The 20848-nt window shown below is 41.9% G+C and overlaps 1 protein-coding gene and 1 long non-coding RNA gene across 4 annotated transcripts in view; both read right to left on the bottom strand.

Annotated features, from left to right (window-relative positions):
- LOC135365410 (uncharacterized) overlaps nucleotides 1–5447 on the bottom strand; it is a 14470-nt gene extending 9023 nt beyond the window's left edge. The window contains exon 1 of the long non-coding RNA XR_010413190.1: nucleotides 4866–5447. This is a non-coding gene — a long non-coding RNA (uncharacterized LOC135365410). The remainder of the gene's footprint in view (nucleotides 1–4865) is intronic.
- A 1083-nt stretch (nucleotides 5448–6530) lies between these two features.
- FAF2 (Fas associated factor family member 2) overlaps nucleotides 6531–20848 on the bottom strand; it is a 70504-nt gene continuing 56186 nt past the window's right edge. For all 3 annotated transcript variants that reach the window (XM_045900738.2, XM_045900746.3, XM_064596534.1), the window contains 7 exons: nucleotides 20019–20157; nucleotides 18338–18423; nucleotides 18149–18240; nucleotides 16143–16320; nucleotides 15006–15177; nucleotides 14197–14340; nucleotides 6531–9809 (listed from right to left, as the gene is read on the bottom strand). In XM_045900738.2, coding sequence (XP_045756694.1) covers nucleotides 9627–9809; nucleotides 14197–14340; nucleotides 15006–15177; nucleotides 16143–16320; nucleotides 18149–18240; nucleotides 18338–18423; nucleotides 20019–20157 — 994 coding nt within the window. In that variant the 3' untranslated portion in view covers nucleotides 6531–9626. The remainder of the gene's footprint in view (nucleotides 9810–14196; nucleotides 14341–15005; nucleotides 15178–16142; nucleotides 16321–18148; nucleotides 18241–18337; nucleotides 18424–20018; nucleotides 20158–20848) is intronic.

The following is a 20848-nucleotide window of genomic DNA, read 5'->3' on the forward strand; positions in this document are numbered from 1 at the left end:
AAAGCCCTCTGAACAACAGACGGCTCACTGCTGGTCAGTGCTCAACACAATGGCAGGTTGCTCAGCCAGAAATTAGCCACATCTGCTGAGCATGAATGGATTTATTTTAGCAAATGTATAAACATTTTATATGATTTTAACCAAAGTATATCCAGGAAAAAAAAAGCTTGAAGCAAATATGCCAAAATATTAATAATTTGGTGTAGTAGGAATGTGAATAAGGGTTATTTTCTTCTTTATACTTTTCTGCAATTTTTTAAAAAGAAAACGCCCTGCCATATATGGGGTGCAACTAAGCACAAAAACCGCAATCTACTTGCCAATTATGTTCCTGCCTCCCAAAGGTGGGAGTCCTGACATCCTACGGATGTCCTCTACCTCTGACAACACCCTCCCACCAACCCTCCTTTTCTGAAACCTGGACCTCACCCTTTCTGAGATTTGACTTTCAATTCTGGGATATACCCCCATAGTCTTTCAACACATGTTTTTTTTCCTTAAATTAGCTGCAGTAGTTTCCTGTTTGTTACTTGCAACTAATGATCTCTAATATAGGCACCAAAAGGTAAGAGCTATCTGAAAAGATCCAGGTGTATGTTCCTAAATTGGTATACCATGCTAATTATTTATATCTACTCTCCTTGCCAGTACCTGTGTTTTTTTGTTTTGTTTTTTTAAAGATTTTATTTATTTATTTGACAGAGAGAGACACAGTGAGAGAGGGAACACAAGCGGGGGGAGTGGGAGAGGGAGAAGCAGGCTTCCCGCGGAGCAGGGAGCCCGATGTGGGGCTCGATCCCAGGACCCTGGGATCATGACCCAAGCCGAAGGCAGACGCTTAACGACTGAGCCACCCAGGCACCCCGTACCTGTGTTTTAATAAGCCAGAGTCTTATAAATACGTTTCTGGAAGACCAGAATCACATGGTCTAGGCACTGCCTGGCTGGCAATCAGAAGAGTTTGAGAAATTGACAGCATATCTTTTAACCATTTCTCTTGAGTGTCAGTTGTTAGTTTATCTTTAGGCAGGAAGTGCATGGTGTGTTTAGGGAACAATCAAGAGATCTGTAATGGATGGTTAGTGTGACTATGTGGAAGAACAGAAAAACAAAGCTGTAACAGTTCTGTAAGGGCCCAGAGTTGAAATCCCCATCTTCCAGGCGGAGGAGCTGGACTTTCACCTGGGACAAAGGGGATGCTGAAAACTGAATGCCCACATGTGATGTCTGTTTTCAGAAAGAAAATTGGCAGCAGGAAGAAAATAGACTGGTGACACTACCTGGCTTTTCATGTCTACTCCCACCATGAATTCTGGTCTCAGTCTCACCTGGGCTCTCAGTTTTTCCAGAAAGCCACCTAAATCTTCCTATACTCTGGCCTGCTCTCTAAAATGGCTATTTCAACTCTTCTTCAGTATTCTTAGACCTCTGACCCCCATCAACCCCCATCACATGCAGACACTCAACTTCTGCCTTCAAATCTACAAATACACCAACTTCTGTTCCCATCCTTCCTCCTAAGGCCAACCCTTCCACCACCCAGGGGCATCTTTCTGTTATCTTTTCTCTGTGCATTTTCAACCTTTTTCTCTAAAATCTCATTGCTTTTAACATTTACACATAATGAAGTCTCTCTCACCTTAAAACAAATGACCTTTCCTCATTCATAGCTCCTCTCTGGCTTATTCTAGTTCCTCCAATACCTTCCACCGACTAATTTCCTGAGCGCTGCCTACATTTCATCTTTCTATTTCATCTCCCATTCATTACTTCTGCCTTCTGATACTGTACTCCACTGATCTAGCACCTGTGAAGGTCACCAGTGACTGTCTGTTCCTAAATGCAGTCGTCAGAAACCTGGACATCATCCTCAATTTCTCACTCCATCACCCCCCACATCTTATCAGCCTCCAGGTCCTCCTGGTCATTGTGCTTTCTAAATAGTCCTTATTTCCATCATTAACACCCCACCATCCCCAAGCCATTCCTAATCCAGGACTCTCTCATATCACCTCTCAGTCCTGCCCCCTCCCATCCAGTCTCCCCAGTGACAGAATCAGCTTTCTAAAATCCAAATCTGATGTATCTCTCTTGCTTAAAGCCCCTCAATGGCCCTCAGGATAAAGTGTGATTCCCTAACCTAGTTCACATAATCTGACCCCCAATCTGTGGGCCAGAAACAAGGGGACACTTGACTCTGTATCAGGTACCAACTGGGGAACTTTTACATTTACAGAGATCTTGTAAGAGACCAATTAGGAGGTTACAGCTGACCATAAGAGATGGTTAGTGGGGATGGAAGTTCAATCAACAGGAGGTTAAGAGTGGAGGCTGGCTATGCAAGCCATCTTGGCAGGAAAGGAAATAGGACGGTAACTTGTGGGTAAGATTAAGGTTTTGCAAGGGAGGGGATGCCAAACATTTTTAGATGGAACATGAAGGGAGATTCAAGTGATTGAAAAGGGGATAGTTGCAGGCGCCTGGGTGGCTCAGTTGGTTAAGCAACTGCCTTTGGCTCAGGTCATGATCCTGGAGTCCCTGGATCGAGTCCCTGGATCGAGTCCCTGGATCGAGTCCCTGGATCGAGTCCCGCATCAGGCTCCCTGCTCGGCAGGGAGTCTGCTTCTCCCTCTGACCCTCCCCCCTCTCATGTGCTTGCTCTCTCTCATTCTCTCTCTCTCAAATAAATAAATAAAATCTTTAAAAAAAAAAAAGAAAAGGGGATAGTTGTTAGTTAAGGTTCTGGCAATGATGACACAAATGGGAGACTGAGCACACACTGCTGGGCAGGAGTATAAATAACTTTTCTGCACTACAATTTGGAAATCAAACATTTAAAAAAGCAAAATTTCCATCCTTTTGTGACTCAGTAACTTCACTTCTAGGATTTTTTTCCCCTGAGAAAACAAGCATGGATGTGTACATTTATCACTACACAGATGTTTTTCAATCTTAGAAAAGCAAAAAAAAAAAAAAAAAGTTGAACCTAAAATGTCATGAGGATTTTTATCAGTTTATAGTTTATGATACGTCCATTCAGTGAAATGCTGCATAGTCATTTAAAAAAATATAGAACATATGAAATTGAGATAATACAATATTTACAATGCCATTGCATTTTTGTAGAAAAAAAAGTTTTTATATACAGTCTGGGAAGACATACATTGGAATATTAACAATAGATACCTCTGGACAATGTTATATTATGAAGGTTTTTTTTGTTTCTTTGCACTTCCTAAAGTTTCCTATCATGAATAGGAATCCTTGAATAAAGAAAACAATTGATGGGGCGCCTGGCTGGCTCAGTCAGCTCAGTGACTCTTGAATTCAAGCCCCATGTTGGGTGTAGAGATTACTTAATTAAAAAAACAAACAAAAAACAGAAGCGCCTGAGTGGCTCAGTGGGTTAAGCATCCGACTCTTCAATTCAGCTCAGGTCATGATCTCAAGATCATGAGATCAAGCCCTGCGTCGGGCTCTGTGCTGGGTGTGGAGCCTGCTTACAATTTTTTCTTCCTTCTCCCCCACCCCAACTCATGCACTCTCTCTAAATAAAAACCATTTATAGAGTGCCTGCGTGGCTCAGATGGTTAAGCCTCTGCCTTCAGCTCAAGTCATGATCCTGGGGTCCTGGGATTGAGCCCCGCATCGGGCTCCCTGCTCCGCGGGAAGCCTGCTTCTCCCCCTCCTTCCTGCTTGAGCTCTCTCAAATAAATAAATATTAAAAAAAAAAAAAAAAAACCATTTATAAAATCACACACACACACAGACACACAGACACACACACACAGTCCATTCATACGAAGTTTAAGAACAAGCAAAACTTCTATGGTGAAAGAAGTCAGAATAGTGGTTATCTCTGAGGAGCTACAGACTGGGAAGACACACAAGGTAACTTTCTGGGGTGATTAAATATACTGCATCTTGTTTTTGGTGTACACATAAAGGTAAAATGTTATCAAGCTGTGGATTTAAGATTCGGGCATTTTACTGTGTTTAAGTTATATCTCCTTCAAAAGAAAATACACCAACAAGACAGAAAGGAAAGAGGAAGCAGGTAACATCACAGAACAATTTTGAGGTGAAAAAGGAAGCGGATGAAGTTCTGTGACAAGATCTCAAATTTCTCAGGAAGTAGGCTTTTTAGTAATGGACTTAGAGTGAAGAGGATGCAGGTGGGCTTGGATTTGAGAAAGGGGACACAGTGGAGCAGTGCCTATGCGGTAGAAACACATGGGGAGTTTCCTAGAGCTGGATCACAGAAGTGGGCACCAACACCCAGGCTCCTCAGTTTACTGTGGTACATGCTAGGACTCTGCAACTTAGGGAACAAGAGAGACATCAAATTGTTCAGTTAAACTCTGGGAAATTGTGACAGCACTGAATTGTAGTGGAGAGGACCATGAAACCAACAGAATTCTAGTAGGGAGATTGAGAGGAATGGAGAGGGACAAAAAGGCCTTACGGGCAGTGTAGGGACAGTGGAGCACTAAAGGCTGTGGTCAGGAAGGGTTTGGTTCTGAGGTCTTGAGGGTGAGGTAGTTCACATTGAAGGCTTACCTCAAAGCACAGCACTGCTGGGAGGGACAAGAGCAAAGAAAGCAAACATGTACTAAGCATCCTTCCACCTACCACCAGGCACTTCACAGACAGCAGTCCATTTAAAGAGCATCTGAACTTTCCAAGGATGCACTGCCTTGATGTTTATAGATGAGGAAACACCCTAGAGCACTCAGCAAGGGGTAGTTTCAAATTCAGATTTGACTCAAAGCCTCTTTCTACTACATTCAGCAGCTACACAAGTCAAATCAGGAGCAGTAGGACCAGAATTTTAGGAAATCCACATATGTAGATGTAAGAGTCACCTAGGTTGCTGGTGAAGAAGAAAGTATCAGTTGCCAACATCTTGGGGAATGTCCAGTAGCAACCAGAACAGGATAAAGTAGTCCAAGCAGATGGCATGTGCTTCAGGAACACTGTCCTGGACAACAGCGCATCAAAGCGGCAGAAGAGAAATACAGATCCCTTTCCTGGTTCCAAGATAAGAAGGAAAATGAGCAGTATCTGCTTAAGGGCTTTTTGAGGTAGTGTCTTCAAGAGAGAACCAGGTTTCAGCTTAGTGGGGTTAGAAACCTAGGAGTTTGGGGCATCATTTGGAGTTACCAAGAAGGGCAGACAGCAAAGGGTAGAGGTAGAGCCATGAGAGGGAGGAGAAGCTCAGCACAGTGTTGGCTGAGCTCACGGTCAGGAGCAAGAGACTTTGGGGGCCGGTGGCTCCATCAGGGGAAAAGTGCATGGAGTTGTAACACTGGAGGCATGGCAAGAAAAAGTATCAGGCATTAAGCAAAGTGTCAACTTAACCCCTCCCCTTTTTCTCTCCTTCATCTGTATCTAGAATAAACTGTTGGCAGTGGGCAAGCTACAGACTGTGCTGAAAACAGTAATAGGAGCTATTACTTACCGAACACCTATTGTGTGCCAGGTAACTGCAGCAGCAATTCACTTCATCCTGACTGCAAGGCTACAACTGGCCCCATTTTACAGATGATGAAACTGAAGCCTAGAGTTGAGGTCACTTGGCCAAAACCATGGTCACAGCCGGGATTTGAAACCAAGTGTATTTGGCATCAGAGTTCAAATCTTCCTTTACTGTTAATTGATGGCAAAAATTTTACACATAAGCTTCACAATCAATTGTGAAGTGTTCATTTTTAAAAGTGGATTCTGACCTAAGGTGAACAAACGCTTCTTGCAGACTTACTAGACTGAGCAGACTTTCTAGTTTATGGTTAAGATCTACATTTAAAAAAACAAACAAAAAACAAACAAAATGGAAGCCCACATCTTCAGATAAGCAACAGGGTAGACTCTGAAGGTGACAAGAATTCGTAGCTCACAGGAATGAGTTCTCTGCGCAAGGTCAGACAGTGGGGAAGAGAAAGGCAAAGAACCAAGGCTTACATTTCCTCTCGGAAATAAAAAAAAAGAAAACAAGCAAAAATACCTTAGGAGGGGAGCTCCAACAGTCCAGACTTCATTAGATCAAAGGTGACTCTTCTTTAGGCACTCATTCACAAGGACATAGGTCTGTACTAGCAGAAGACATGGCATCCCTTATAAAACTGAGTTACAACTACAAGAAAATATTCCTTCAAAATACACTCCCATGGAGAAAGTGAACAATGACACCTGTGTTGGGCACTTCATATACATTTGATTAACCTACAAACCCATCCTGAGACAGATGGTGCTAACTTTATTTATAGTTGTGGGAAACTAAAGAACTTGTCTGAGGTCAGAAAGGCCCAAACTTGAACCTGGATCTGTCTGCTCCGGCTAACACCACACTAAGTTGCCCCCTTTCACTGAAATACACTATTTTAACTCCTTGCTCTTCTTTGATTCTACCTTGCTTTTCAGCAATGCAATACCCTGTTCCCAACCCCATGACTTCCCAAACTTTCCTTCACACATAGGAAAATACCTACCACATCTCTCCTGGACAGAAAGACCCACAACTTGTTAGGAGATTTTTGTTATAAAACATTTAATGTTAACCTACAATACAATGTAAACTTTTATGAAAAAAATTTAAAGTACACTAGATTTCTTCAGTAAATTATCACATAACTATTCAGGTGCAGTACAAGTTGGGGCACTGCATCCTTTGTGGATGGATTTCCTGTTGCTGCGTTCCTCACAAGTCCTAAAAAAACCAGTTGTAAAGTGGAGCTCCTTGTTCAAGCACCAGATAATTCTCCCCTGATTTTGCATTCTGGGGGTTAGCACTCCTTCCCACAGTCATTTTCTGAAACTCTTTCCTTGGCCTTGGCACCATTAACAATTTTCATGACTGCTCAGTTGAAGATTCTAGGTTCCTTTTTTTTTTTTAATAGATAAATATTCTCCTCTGGTCATATTTTATCCAAACATCATAGTGGAAGAAGACAAGGTTACAAAGAAGTATTTGCTGCAGGAAATTCTGCAGAAGTGAAAGAAAAGACCAGAAAGGCCACACTGAGGCTGCAGAAATTCAACTGACTCCAACAGGTTGTCTTTGCTTGGCCATTTCTGATGGTTATTCAGCTGAATCTACAACTTCAGTTTTGGGACTGCAGAACACAACTTGAAACAAGTGTTTTTGTTAGGTTGATGACTTGCTGTTTGATAAACAGCTGAAATAACCCAGAGGTGATCTGGAAATGAGGAAATCCTTGCAGATACTTCTCAGTATTTTCTCCCTTGCAGGTCCCATCAAGTTCCCAGAGGTCCTTGGGAGTAACAGATTGTACTGGCTTTAAGTGACAAAACGTGCATCCTTCACGGAGGAGGAAGGGAGATGGCACCTAGGCAGCAGCCCTAGGGTCAGCAAGGAGAAAGGAAGGGGGGGGACGTGGTCTGAGCAAAGCAGGCCTGTTTTAAGATGGACTAGGAAGGAACATGTGCTTCAGATAAGACCTCTTGAAACCTGAAGTAATGGGTAGGCCATCACAAGAACTGTACCGACATAGACTTTTTCTTAATATTCTGGCATCTGACCTCCTTCACTGAACAAGTTTTAAAAGGGCAAGAGACATAAAGTGCACATTGTAGAATAGGATGCAGACTGAATTAAGGAAAAAGTTTTACAACTTCCCAAAGAGGTATGGGCAAGATACTTGGTACACCCAACCTAGCGAAAGCCTTTAATGTCGTCCCCTCCTGTGTACTGCCAGGGAAACAGCTGTGAGTTCAACAAGGAGGGAGGCTCCAAGTTAAGTGGAAAATTCCTCTTTGCATGGTTGTCAGCAGGAAGCAGAATTCACATAAGGTTGAGTGGAGAATATGCTTTATCCTGGTATTCACTCCAGATTCCTTTCATGAAAACACAACAGTCGGACAGTGATTTCCCACTCATCTGGGCTTCAGGCAGCAGGAAACAAAGTGGAATAATAGGCAGCCAGGAGCAGAATTAAATTTTCCTAGAGATCGTGTTCTAGACACCTGTGCCAAGGCCACTGGGAAATTCCCAGGCTCCCCAGGTGCTTTGTGTGAGGTTCCTTACTCTGTTCCTTGGTGTTTGCCCCAACCCCTGAGGGCTACAGAGAATAGAAGACACATCACTGCTACCTAAAAGAGTGGCCCTTAGACTTTAGGTAAGCAAGAGAGAAAGCCTTTAGAAACCGCAAATCTACCAAGTTATGTTTTATCTTGACATGAACCCTGGCCTCACAGCATGCTAGAACTACAGTTACTTCAGTAGGTTGCAGTGTTACGAGTCTGCACCAGTCTAGCTGTAGAACACTTTGGAATATTTGCCAGTTCATGCTGGCATCTGTTAATACATGGCCTGACCCATGTACCCATTACCATAAACTCAACCACAGCACAGATATCCAGAGGTTAAAAAACCCTATTACTTCAACACAGCAATAGAGAGGATTAAAACTGCCTCCAGCAGGTGGCTACATCAGAAACTAAATGTGCCTTCCAACAGTTTACACAGGCTGAGAGTTCTGTCTTGGCTCCCTTCAAGGTCTCTAGTTCTATGCCTAAATCACCACCACCATCACCACACTCCCACTGAGACAGGCAGGGAACTCTTACGGGGTTCTGCTGGTTCTACCATAGGTCCTGCTACTCCTTTGGGAAACACCAAGCTTGGCAGTTCAGGAAAGCTCAGGGCTGGGAAGGAAGAGCATGCATGTGTCAGAAGAGGAATGAAGAGTCACTATCCTTTGGTTCAGATCCCGTAATAACCACCTGGTACAGATTCCAAGGGAAAGCTGCAGTCATGTATATAGTGAGTATACACAGAGTTCACGCTGCATATATGAGTATATCTGTACGGTCTTTGTGGGGCAACGAACCCAGATTTCCTCCCAATACTCAAAGGGGGGCACATAGATAGCAAGAAAGGACAGCAAGAGTTGGACCAAAAAGAACCACCTCTCTGGGAATGTGAGAGGAACAATGGCAGAAATAAGCACAAACCAGCCCAGGGCACCTTTATTACACTCTTGTGGGCTAAGGAGCCCAGGGCATGAACTCATGGGCTTAAGAATTGGCTCTTACCAAATAAAGTTAAGGGAAAAAAACACCTATATCAGCCTCATTCCTTTGGTCATTACAAAGCAACAGAAAACATTTAGAAGTTATTTATAAATTGTGGGAAGTTCAAGGAACATCTCTGTTCTGTGCCTTCTCTTCCCTCTCTTCTCTGGTGGTGGGAGAAGCAAGTCTTCAGAAGATGCTGCAGTAGCTGGATGATAGAGGTTTTTTCACTTTATTTTCCATAAAAGCAAGAACGAATGAGAACCAGTGGGAATGTCCCCTTCCCCAGTAGGGACAATGACTGGGTTGGAGGTGAAGAGTCTCCTTTCATTGGAAGGTGCGTGGTGCAGAGGCAGTAGGGGAGGGTGGGCTTGCCAGCGGAAACGTTCATTGCTGACCTCGTGCGCGCGCACACAGGTGGTGACTCTTTTAGGCAGCATGGTTTCTGATCCTTCCTTAGGATGCAGCAGTCTTTTAAAAAAAATATTGTATTATAATAATAATAATATGAATTTCTCTCTCTTGTTTTTTTTTGTTTTTGTTTTTCCATTTCTTTTAGGGATTAGGGTAGGAGGGGAGAGGAAGAAAAAATGTCATTCATCTGTTAGGTCCTGAACAAAGAGAACTTCTGTGTGGCTGAGTCCTGCTTCCTGCAGTGTGGGGGGGTTGGGCCACTCCTCTGAAGGGATGCAGGGCAGCACCCGCCGGGGAAAGTTGGCTTCAATCTGAAACTTTTCCGGGCTTTCTTTCAAGGAAAATAAGAAGTCGTGGATTACCTGCAGATCATATAGAAAAAGGGCAGTGAGAGAAAGACAAAGACAGACAGACAACACAATGATGAAATCAAATATCCCCTCGCCAGCTCTCTCCAGGATGACTGTAAATATTAAGTCATCGCATGACACTGGAATTCTATTGTGAGGTCCTTCCATTTCACAGAGCAAATACGTAGGGCAGCTCTTTTAAGAGATTACACAGCCCCATGCTAGGCCTACTTCTGAAGTGATTCATCTTTTTTTTCTTGACATCCTGATATAGAGTTAAAATTTTTTTACTTAGAAATAATCAGAGAGATGGGGCGCCTGTGTGGCTCAGTTGGTTAAGCGGCTGCCTTCAGCTCAGGTTATGATCCAGGGTCCTGGGATTGAGCCCCGCATCGGGCTCCCTGCTCAGCAGAGAGCCTGCTTCTCCCTTTCCCTCTGCCTGCCGCTCTGCCTACCTGTGCTATCTCTCTGTCAAATAAATAAAAAAAAATAAATAAATAATCAGAGAGTTACAGAACAGTGGAAGTACAGAACATAGAATTTTTTTCTTTGAACCAGTTGAGAATGAGCTGCCAACCTGATGTCCTGTCACCCCCAAAATACTTGTGTCTGTCTTATAAACAGGACGATCTCCTACATAACCATAATTCAGCCCTCAAAACACAGGAAATTTAACTGGCACATTAATGCTGCAACATAACAATATATATTAAATTATTATTAAAGTTTTCAGGTTTTGCTAGTTGCCTTCTACAGCAAAAGCATCCAGTTTAGGATTATGTATTCCATTTCATTATTACATCTTCTAAGTCTGGAACAAATCCTTAGTCTTTCACTGACTTTCATGACCTTGATACTTCTAAAGATTACTGGTTATTTTGCAGAATGTCTTTCAATTTGTTTGTCTAATGTGTACTCACGATTAGATTCCAGGTACGTTCTTTGGCAGAAGTGTTAAAGAAATGATGCTGCATTCTACTAAATGCATCCTATCTAGCTGGAGCATAATTCCGATTTGCCCCAGTACCTATAATGTGCACTTTGATCCCTCCGTTAAAGTGGTGATACCAGGCCTCTCCACGGTTGAAGCCATTCCTTTCTCCTTTGTAATTGAAGAGATCTTGTGGGGAGGTACTTTGAAACTACAGAGATATCTATTCCTCAAACTTTCAATTTATTTAATTTATATTAACACAGAGTCATGATTCCCTATTTTATTCAGTAGCTTATAATGTTACTTTATTTCAATATTTCAAAATTTATTTCAATGTCATCCAAATGTTCCAGATGGAGTCAAAGAGCCCATCCAAGATGGCTTCTGTGTCTTTGTGGCAAGTCTCCATCATTTTTTGAATAATTCGTTGCTTTCTGGTCCAAGGTATTCCAGACTGATCTTGTGTTTTCCTGCCCCAGCTCTGGAATCAGCCATTTTTCCAAGGAGCCCTAGTTCTTCTTAATGGACAATGGTATTTAAAAGCCACATCCGGGGCGCCTGGGTGGCTCAGTTGTTAAGCATCTGCCTTTGGCTCAGGTCAGGATCCGGGGGTCCCGGGATTGAGCCCCGCGTCGGGCTTTTTTTTTTTTTTATTTTTTTTTTATTATTTTTTAAAGATTTTATTTATTCATTTGACAGAGAGAGACACAGCGAGAGAGGGAACACAAGCAGGGGGAGTGGGAGAGGGAGAAGCAGGCTTCCTGCCGAGCAGGGAGCCCAATGCGGGGCTCGATCCCAGGACCCCGGGATCATAACCTGAGCCGAAGGCAGACGCTTAACGACTGAGCCACCCAGGTGCCCCGCAACATAGGCTTTAAACAACATTTTGTTTCCTTTTTAATCTTGCTTATAAATATTCAACCCTGGTATAAAATTGGCATTTTCTGTTTGCCACTGACAACGCACATCATCTCCAGAGGTCGCTTTTGGTTCCTAACAGAAAAATGAGTCTTGGGCTGAGTATAATTTGGATTCTCTCTAACATGCATTCATTTAACAGAAAGTCACCTGCTACTTTACTGCCCACTCATGAGACCTGGAGATTTTTCTACAGTTTATTCTTTTTTATCTTAGCACTTTACTACTATCAAGAGCTAAGCTTTGTGCAAATTGAGTATTTCACAGTACAATCACTTTTTAAGATTATTTATGAAGAGGAGATCTCACAGGAAGATGACACAAAGTTTGTAAGAGCATGAAAAACTATAAATCTTTACTCAGTTATATGTTATAAACTCCATGAATGTTAAAGGCCCACACCATCACTACACTTCTCCTTTATACTTCTTTTCCATCTCTGAGCCTTATCCCCACTTATGACCAAGTATTTCTCTCAGTTTGAGGTTTGTTTTTAGAAACTGAGAACCTATTTAAGAGTCTTCAAGGACTGGGGGGGCTGGGTGGCTCAGTTGGTTAAGCGGCTGCCTTTGGCTCAGGTCATGACCTCAGGGTCCTGGGACCAAGCCCCATACTGGGATCCCCGCTCAGCGGGCAGTCTGCTTGTCTCTCTCCCTCTGCACCTCCCCCCGCAACTTGTGCACTCTCTCTCTCTCTCAAATGAATAAAATCTTAAAGACAAACAAATTTAAAAAGTCTTTAAGGATTAAATAGTTAACAAACAGGTTGGTTCCCCTTCGGCCAGAAGCCTATTGTTGTTCCACAATTCTAAAAGATTTTCTTCTGAAACTCTCAAGAGAGTTAATTTTTGTTAGGTTTTTCACATACACAATTAGAGTTTGGGGAGTAAAAGCTCCATAAAGCTCAGGTGTACTATGATGTGAAACTGTTAGTGTACATGGATGCAAGCTATAATCTAATGCAAACCTCAGTAGTTAGGAAACATACCAGGGAGGAGGGAATGAACATTTAGTAACCACCTACTACATGGTATGTACTACGAGGCTCATTCATGTTATCCCAATTTAAGAATCCAAAGTTAGGGATGTGAGCATTTCCCTCAATAGAATAAATGCATAAATGAGAGATAAATAAAATGAGAAAGCTACTCCCTTTTCTCTCACCAGGATGCCTCACAACTTTTTACGTTGTATTAACTCTGAGTCTTAATTCCCTACTGGCCGTAAGCTCCATGAATTCCAGACCATGTCTCACTCATTTGTATGACCCCTAGAGTGCCTAGCCTGAGGTATCTTCAGCTTAAAGTTATTAAAGGAAAGATTATATTTCCATTTAACTGATGAGGTTTCTGAGGCCCTGTAAAAGATTCTGCAACTTGTCCAATGTTCTTTACTTAAACAGGAGAACTAATAAATGTGCTACCTGTCCTCACTTGACTACAGTGCATTCTCATTTCTATTATGCAGTTTACTCTTGACTATTTCGAGTGATCAGGGAAATGGCAGAATCTACTATAGTTGGTAAATTTGGAAAGACAACATACCAACTACCAATATAAACAGAAATTTCCTCTTGGTTATAAATACCAAAAACAACAGTTAGCATTTGAGTGCTTACTACTAGCCAGGCACAATGTTGAGCCCTTTACATATGAACTTAATCCTAACGACAATCCTATTAGAGAGTACCTATTATCATACCCATTTTACAGATGAAGAAATTGAGTCAACAAAGTACATCGACAAAGAAAACAGATCTATTAATCTCCGAATGAAAATTTGATCCTCATTTTTTAAGATTTTATTTATTTATTTGAGAGACAGAGAGCCCAAGTGCACGAGTGGGGGAGGGGCAGAGGGAGAGAGAGAAGCAGACTCCCCACTGAGCAAGGGGCCCAACACACGGCCCTGATCCCAGGCCTAAGGGATCATGACCTGAGCTGAAAGCAGAGGCTTAACCAACTGAGCCACCCAGGTAACCCCATCATTCTGTGAGACTCTAAGAAACTCTGCTTTTAACCATTTCCCTATGGAAACACTATTTACCTCTAGATACCAAATATACAAGGTAGCTCCACAAAGTGGGGCTTCTTAGGGGCTAAATGGATAGAAAGGGAGAGCGACAACTGAATGCAAACTGCACATGCATTTATATTCAGATGTGTCATTCTGGTGCTTTTAGGTCAGTGGAGACAGAGTTTTCTGTGGAGACAGAGCAAGGGGTTCTGGTGGGATTCTGAAGCCAATGTGAGTTGAGCAGCATGGAAGAGCCTCCCACCTTAAATATCCAAGCCTTTTGTGGAGCTTCCTGGTAAGGTACACTTCAGAACTCAAACATGATGAAAGAAAATCTTAATAGCTCCCTTGAGTTGGCAGCTAGAACTGAAGGAACCTAATGGTTCACTGCACTCCTCTCTCTGCCCCAGCCCTTCCTGCCCTGTTCATGAGAGCAACAGATTGACCAACAACACTCTGAAGAGTCCTTAAAAGCTTCCAAATATATAGCCCAGACCCTACATACACTTCACACAATTTAGGCGGTCCTTACTGTTAGAGACTGTGAAAAGTGGAATCGTCTCTCTACTCGAGAATCATTGGGTAATTTGAAAATGATCTTGACACTTTCAGGGTCATCAGGCGAAGGCTCCGGGGGCAGGCACTCCAACTTCCTTTCCTTTTCCTCTTGTAAATTCTGTATAGACACAAAGCAAAGTTGAGGCTATGGCTCCAACAGGGAAACAGGAATACTATCACCATGTAGGTTTACTGCGTAGCCAGAAGAAAAAGGAATGACTAATATTGTAAAAAAATTTTCTTGGCAAGAGTCAGAAACACCCTAATTCAAAGTGCTATTGCATCACATGTAACTACGTTAGGGTATTTAGCTGTCGGAAAAAAAGGGAACAGCTAAAAGACACTGGCTATAATCAAGCAGCAATATATGATGAAAGATCATGAATGAAATGCCAAATTAGCTAACACTGGTGCTAAGAAATAAAAACTATTGCTGTCAATTTTGAACTGCTCGTTATCCATTTATACTTGCTTTTCATGTAACAGAGTTGTTTTGCTTACTTTCGCTGATGTATTTTTTTTTAATAAACAAAAAAAATTTTAAAAAATACTTTTTGTGAAAATGTAGTAAATATAAAAATGGCAAGGAGGGGGCAAGCTGCCTGGCTCAGTCAGTAGGGCACGCAACTCTTGAGGAGTTCAAGCCCCACACTGGACATAGAACTTACTTAAAAAAAAAGGCAAGAAATTAAAACACCCACAAATCCCATCATCTTCAAGTTTTTTCCCTTTCACACTTAAGATCAGTTTGGGAATCACAAGGAGTAAAGACAAGTTCATTACCTGCCGCCGTCTCTCCTCTGCCAACTTCTGCTGTTGCACCTCCTCCTCCTTCCGCCGCTTCCGCTCCCGCTCCTCTCGTTTCTTCCTTTCTTTCTCCTGGTCAGCCCTGAGAGAGGCCAGATAGGCCTCATCCTGCTGTTGTCTCAACACCTGGGTCTGGTTTCGTTCTTCCCTGTGACCAGATCAAAACTCAGAGAAGGCAAAGAACAATCTCTTTTTCCTCATACTGAAACTTTTGGGGAGGTAAAAGGTTGACATCTTGACAGATGAGTATTTCACACTACCATAAAGGATTCCAAAGCAGAGCATGGCAGGATTTGAACGAACGATCTCTTTTCCCAGTTTAATTTGTCAGAAAAACAAATGGTAAGCTTTTCCCTTCCCTTTTAACTTTACAAATAAAACTATCCTTTCCCCAATTCTAACAAAAGTAACAATATTATTGCCAAAAAGCGATCATCAAGATCATGTTTTACAGTTAAATACCCTTTTGGGTTATTGCATTTTTGTATATATTGCTTTCATAAAACAAAAAACCACGTATGTGCATCTTAGAAGATTTGGAAAGTGGAGAAATATCTTGTTCAGAATTCTACTAACCAAAGAGAAAATACTGTAACATTTTGGTGTACTTCCTATTTTCTCTCCAAAAAAAGTGTGAATGTATACGTAGGAATGAGTGGATGAGATAGAGTATGTGTCTATAAAATAAAATACACCAGAATATTAAAAGTTGTGGTAGGATTATGGGTGATTTTAAACTTTTTTGTGCTTTTCTGTGTTTTCAACATTTTCTACAATTAATGTACACTACTTATGTAATGCGGGCGAAGAGTTCTAACAATTCCACATTTTTTACATTTAAGCTCCTTAGATCATGGTTCAGGTATTTTAAATGACATGATATATATGTTCTTGAGCACAGAGCTTTGTCTTTATTTTGATTCACATCTCCAAGAACAGATGACCTGATGGGAGAATTATTTCAGTCAAAGTACATAAATATTTTAACACTAAATGGATGAGGTTTTCAAAGTTGCCCAAGACAGAGAATAAGTCAGGATCTGTGTAGCCCTGGGTCAGCCACCCAAATTTGTAGCTGGTCTCTCTCTATTCCAGAGAGGGACTCCCCTGTACCTTTCAAGGCGTTCTGACACCAGGTAAGTCTGGTTTGCATCCATGATAAATGTCAGCTGGTTAATGAGGTCATCGGGTTGAATGAGGCCTTCTAGCCGTCCTACCACAGTCATTCTCCTATCCTTCAGCATAATCATGGCCAGGAATGGGTAGGTGTTCTCTCGTAAAGCCTGTGAGACTGACAGAAAGAAGAGCCAACAGGTCAAGGGCAGCCCTAGGGATGAACCAGATCAACTCTTAGACTTTCCACAATGAGCAAGAAAGGTTTTAATCCCACTTGGGAAAGAAAGGAGCTCTCACTTATTCTCTGAGTACCTTTTTCTCCTTCTAGTTTCTTAATCATTGCTGTTGTTGTTTTATTTTTGTGTCTCTATTCCCAGGTAATTTGATTAGAATAGGACAGGCTTTTGTGATGGGGGTGGCTGTCATAACGATACTAGGGAAGACTATAGAGGTCAAGGACAATGTCTTTTTTTTTTTTTCAAAGATTTTATTTATTTATTTGAGACAGAGAGAATGAGAGACAGAGAGCATGAGAGGGGGGAGGGTCAGAGGGAGAAGCAGACTCCCCGCCGAGCAGGGAGCCCGATGCGGGACTCAATCCCGGGACTCCAGGATCATGACCTGAGCCGAAGGCAGTCACTCAACCAACTGAGCCACCCAGGCGCCCCAAGGACAATGTCTTTTTGATAAGAAAGGATCTATAAAGAATCGGACTACTGCTGAGGCTGATTTTTCCCTATGTCAAGTGTCAAGCCTAAAGGAAATAAGGCTGCAAGTCTCAGCGTTATATCACTGGTAATGAGCTCCACCGTCTTCTGCCTTTTCTTCCTCTTATTCAATCCCTTCCTTACCCCTTTTCTCATGTCTCCCTCACCTCACCCTCAAACAAAAGAGCTAGTTTTTCTGTTCTAAAGGAGTTTTAGAAAGTTGGTTCCCCAAATAACCAAGGTTTATACCATAACAGAGTAAACGTTTTCCTTATGGTTTGAAAGAAGAAATTTTATAAGCTTCTATAAAAAATATCCTTAGTCTCTTTCTATCCACTACCCTCCATCCCCAAAGCCATATTAGGATGGCAAAACGCGTGCTGTACAAACCTATCAGATGTTTAAAAACCAATTAGGAGTAAAGATTCAGATTTTAAGATGTAGGCAAAACATCTTGATTCTTAGGATCTAGGACAGTGCCTAGCATGCTAGTATATAACTCAAGTCACTGAACAGAAGTAGCTGCAAAGTAACTACATTTTTCTTCACTGGATACCTTTTCTATGTTATATTGACTTCCAAAAGTACTTACCTCCACTGAAGAGTTATTGTCAGCAAAGATCTGAACTTTCTGAATCCCCATCAGCACTCAAGGTACTCAAACAACTAACTCATTGTGCAAGAAGCTCTGTTAAAATTGCTGATGACAACAGTAAACTCCTCAGTAAAAAGCCGTTTAGATTAAAAGCAAGTTGCTGGACATGACTGGGTGTTTTAAAAATAAAACAGGCCCTGGCAATGGTTACCTGTAAAGAATGGGCTAGAGTCTAACAGATCTGAGGCTTGCTAACTATGATCTTGGGCCAGTCTCTTAAACTCTCTGAGCCTGTTTCCTAAACCATAGAGATAATACAACCACCATCAAGACTACTGAGAGGATTAAATAAGATAATGTATAAATAGTAACTAGCACTATGTCTAACATGGAATAATTGTGCAATAAATGGCATGTTTTCGGGCGCCTGGGTGGCTCAGTTGGTTAAGCGACTGCCTTCTGCTCAGGTCATGATCCTGGAGTCCCTGGATCGAGTCCCGCATCGGGCTCCCTGCTCAGCAGGGAGTCTGCTTCTCCCTCTCCCACTCCCCGTTTGTGTTCCCTCTCTCGCTGTGTCTTTCTCTGTCAAATAAATAAATAAAATCTTTAAAAAATAAAATAAATAAATAAATGGCATGTTTTCCCAGATTATTCCAAAGATATCTCACCAATATCAATGAGGAAAAAGAAATACAACTTACCCCTATATCCCTCAGGTTTATTTGTGGAGCATGCCCAGAAGAGCATCCTAGTGTTTATTAGGGAAATAACTTCAGGTGCACAGAGTGTGTTGCTGTGGAGAGGAATGAAAAAGACATGAGAAGAACTTGCTTACTACAAAATATCAGCAGATAAAAAAAATTACACAAATAAACGATCAATCCACTTACCGACAAAACTCATCAGAGTCCTGGTGATCATCTCCATGAAGATAAACCAAAAGGAAGCGAAGCTCCCGCTTGGCATCATTAAGTGCCTGTGGGAAATAGAAGATCACTAATTATTATGACGACTGTGCCCTGAGCTTTTAATTAGGCTAAAGGAACAAAAGGAGAAATGAGGAAAAAAGGTGAACAAGAAATCAGATTCTGGGCTCCTACCTTCACACCCCTGGCATTTTTCTCCCTACAAAAGTCCACGCTAACAAGCTTTAATGAAAAGGTTTTAGTGTTGTTAGGATTTAAACTGTATTAGGCACATGAGAGTAGACAGGCTGACAAAGAAAGGTCCCCAACAAATCACAGAAAAGTCAGCTGTTCCCAGAGTCTAAAGGAAGATAAAAACAGGAGAATCTGACCACATGAAAGGAGAGGTGAGAATTTTGCCACTTTACAGATACAACATCCTTCTCCATAAAAAATACTGCAAAGATGAGTCTGATACCAGGCCACATATCAAGCAGGGATGAGAGACTGGGGGACCCAAATGCATTTTAAAGAGCACAGGGTTTAAAAGATCTTCAAAGACAAGGCCAATGTTCAAGATTCTTGTGTATGCTTTTGCATTTGCATAATCCTGAGCACATTACAATTCAATTAAGATTTCCTGAATGACCAGTGGAGGTCTACCCTCAGGATCATAGCTAAGAGGGTGCATGAGTGGTACCCATCTCATTCACATCTGCATCTCTAGCATTGAGCACACCGTCCAGCATATAGTAGGTGCTTAATGCTTGTTGAGTAGGGAGGGTGGCAGCAGAGCCACTGAGGAGACCAACTATGAGAAAAAGCCAATATGGGAGAATCAAAGCAGGAAGCAAGAGTAAGCATTTTTCTTTTTTACCAGATAGATTCAGGAATACTGGAAGGCTGAAGTAGAACCATCCTTTGGACTATGTTCACAATGTTATTTCTACGTTTTTCTCTGGCAAGCTAGAGATATGCCTAACACCCACAGAACTCATAATTTTCACCCCCTGAGAGGTAACAGTTCAAAGGTCTGTGTGGCTTGGGTTGAATGAGATGTGCTGCCTTGAGTCTATGGTCTATGCCCTTATTTAATTCTGTGAGGGATCAAAGACGACTTAGGCTTTGCCTTCAAGGGGATTAATGTCTGATATAGGAGATAAAACAAGAACATAATCAACCATAATATAAGGAAGAATGTGAAACTGCTTTAAGTTTTCAAAAAAAGCTATGAAAGCACAAAAGGAAAGACTACTATTTTAGATTGCAAGGTAGGCCAGGTAGGGCACATCAATCAGAAAGGGTATATGAAGGGAGTGATATGACCTAGTTGAAGGATGGGCAAGCTTCCATTTAGCAAAAATGTGAGTAAGGCATTCCAGGTGGAGGGAAAAGCAAAAGCAAAGGCACAGAGGTGAAAAAGTACAGAGTATGTTCAGGAAATGGTTTAGCTGGAACCTAGGGTAGGGAGAAACAAGTTATACAAAAAACCTCAAAAGGAGGTTGGGATTAGATCAAGTAGGGCTGGCTTTCTTTTTCTGTAAGCAGTGAAGAGGTATTTAAGGTTCTTAAGTAAAAGAATGAAATGATCAGTGCTGGGCTATGCTTTCCTTTGTGGATAGAACCATAGCAATAAATTGGCATCTATATGGTTTGTGGCACTGACCTGGCTGTACGTTCCCTGGTAGAAGACAGGGTGTGCCCTCCCATATTTCTCTTCAAAAGAGTGCATAAATGAAACAATGTCCCCAACGGGGTCAGTGACCCGGCTGCGAGGGTCAGGCCGTATAAAACGAAGAGCAAACCTGGGGAGGAAGGAATAAATATCACATGAATCGGCTTACTGTAGCGCATATGGAGTGGGCCAGTTTGTAAAGATTCCTACAATAGAGCCAGAGGCATGGCAGCAAAAGGAGGTGAATGGTCTGTGAATGGACCATCAAACCTGAGAGTAGAGTCTGGCTCAAAAGCTGCAGAGCAGCAAGGGTTTTTCCACTACCTGTTCAAGACAAATGTAAACTACTAGGATTATAAGTTCCAACACTGGCCTAAACAAATCCTGAGTGTTTTCTGCAGAAAAATTCAGGACTAGAAAAATTGGGAAAGGAAGACACAGTCCAAAAAGATCATAGGTCAGGCTGTGCCCCAGACTCTCTAGAATTGCACTGTCTAATAAGGCAGCCACTAGCCACATGTGGCTATCTAAATTTAAATTAACTAAATAAAATTCAGTTCCTCAGTCACTCTCGCCACATTAAGTACTCGACAGTCACATGTGGTTAGTAGCTTCCACACTGGACAGTGAAGATACAGAATGTTTCCATTATCACAGAAAGTTCTATTGGATAGCATTGCTCTAGAATAGAGCTCTGTCTCTTTCTGGTTGTCCTACTTGCCTCCCCCTCTCCTTTCTGTTGTCCCGGGATTTTGAATTTTTAGTGCATACTCCCAAGCTATTCAAATTATGGACAGACTTCAAACCTGGAACTTGCGGTC

This window comes from Mirounga angustirostris, unplaced genomic scaffold, assembly GCF_029215605.1.
Source record: "Mirounga angustirostris isolate CCGP_5_RB_7025 unplaced genomic scaffold, mMirAng1.0.hap1 SCAF_7, whole genome shotgun sequence".
NCBI classification, from domain to species: domain Eukaryota; kingdom Metazoa; phylum Chordata; class Mammalia; order Carnivora; family Phocidae; genus Mirounga; species Mirounga angustirostris.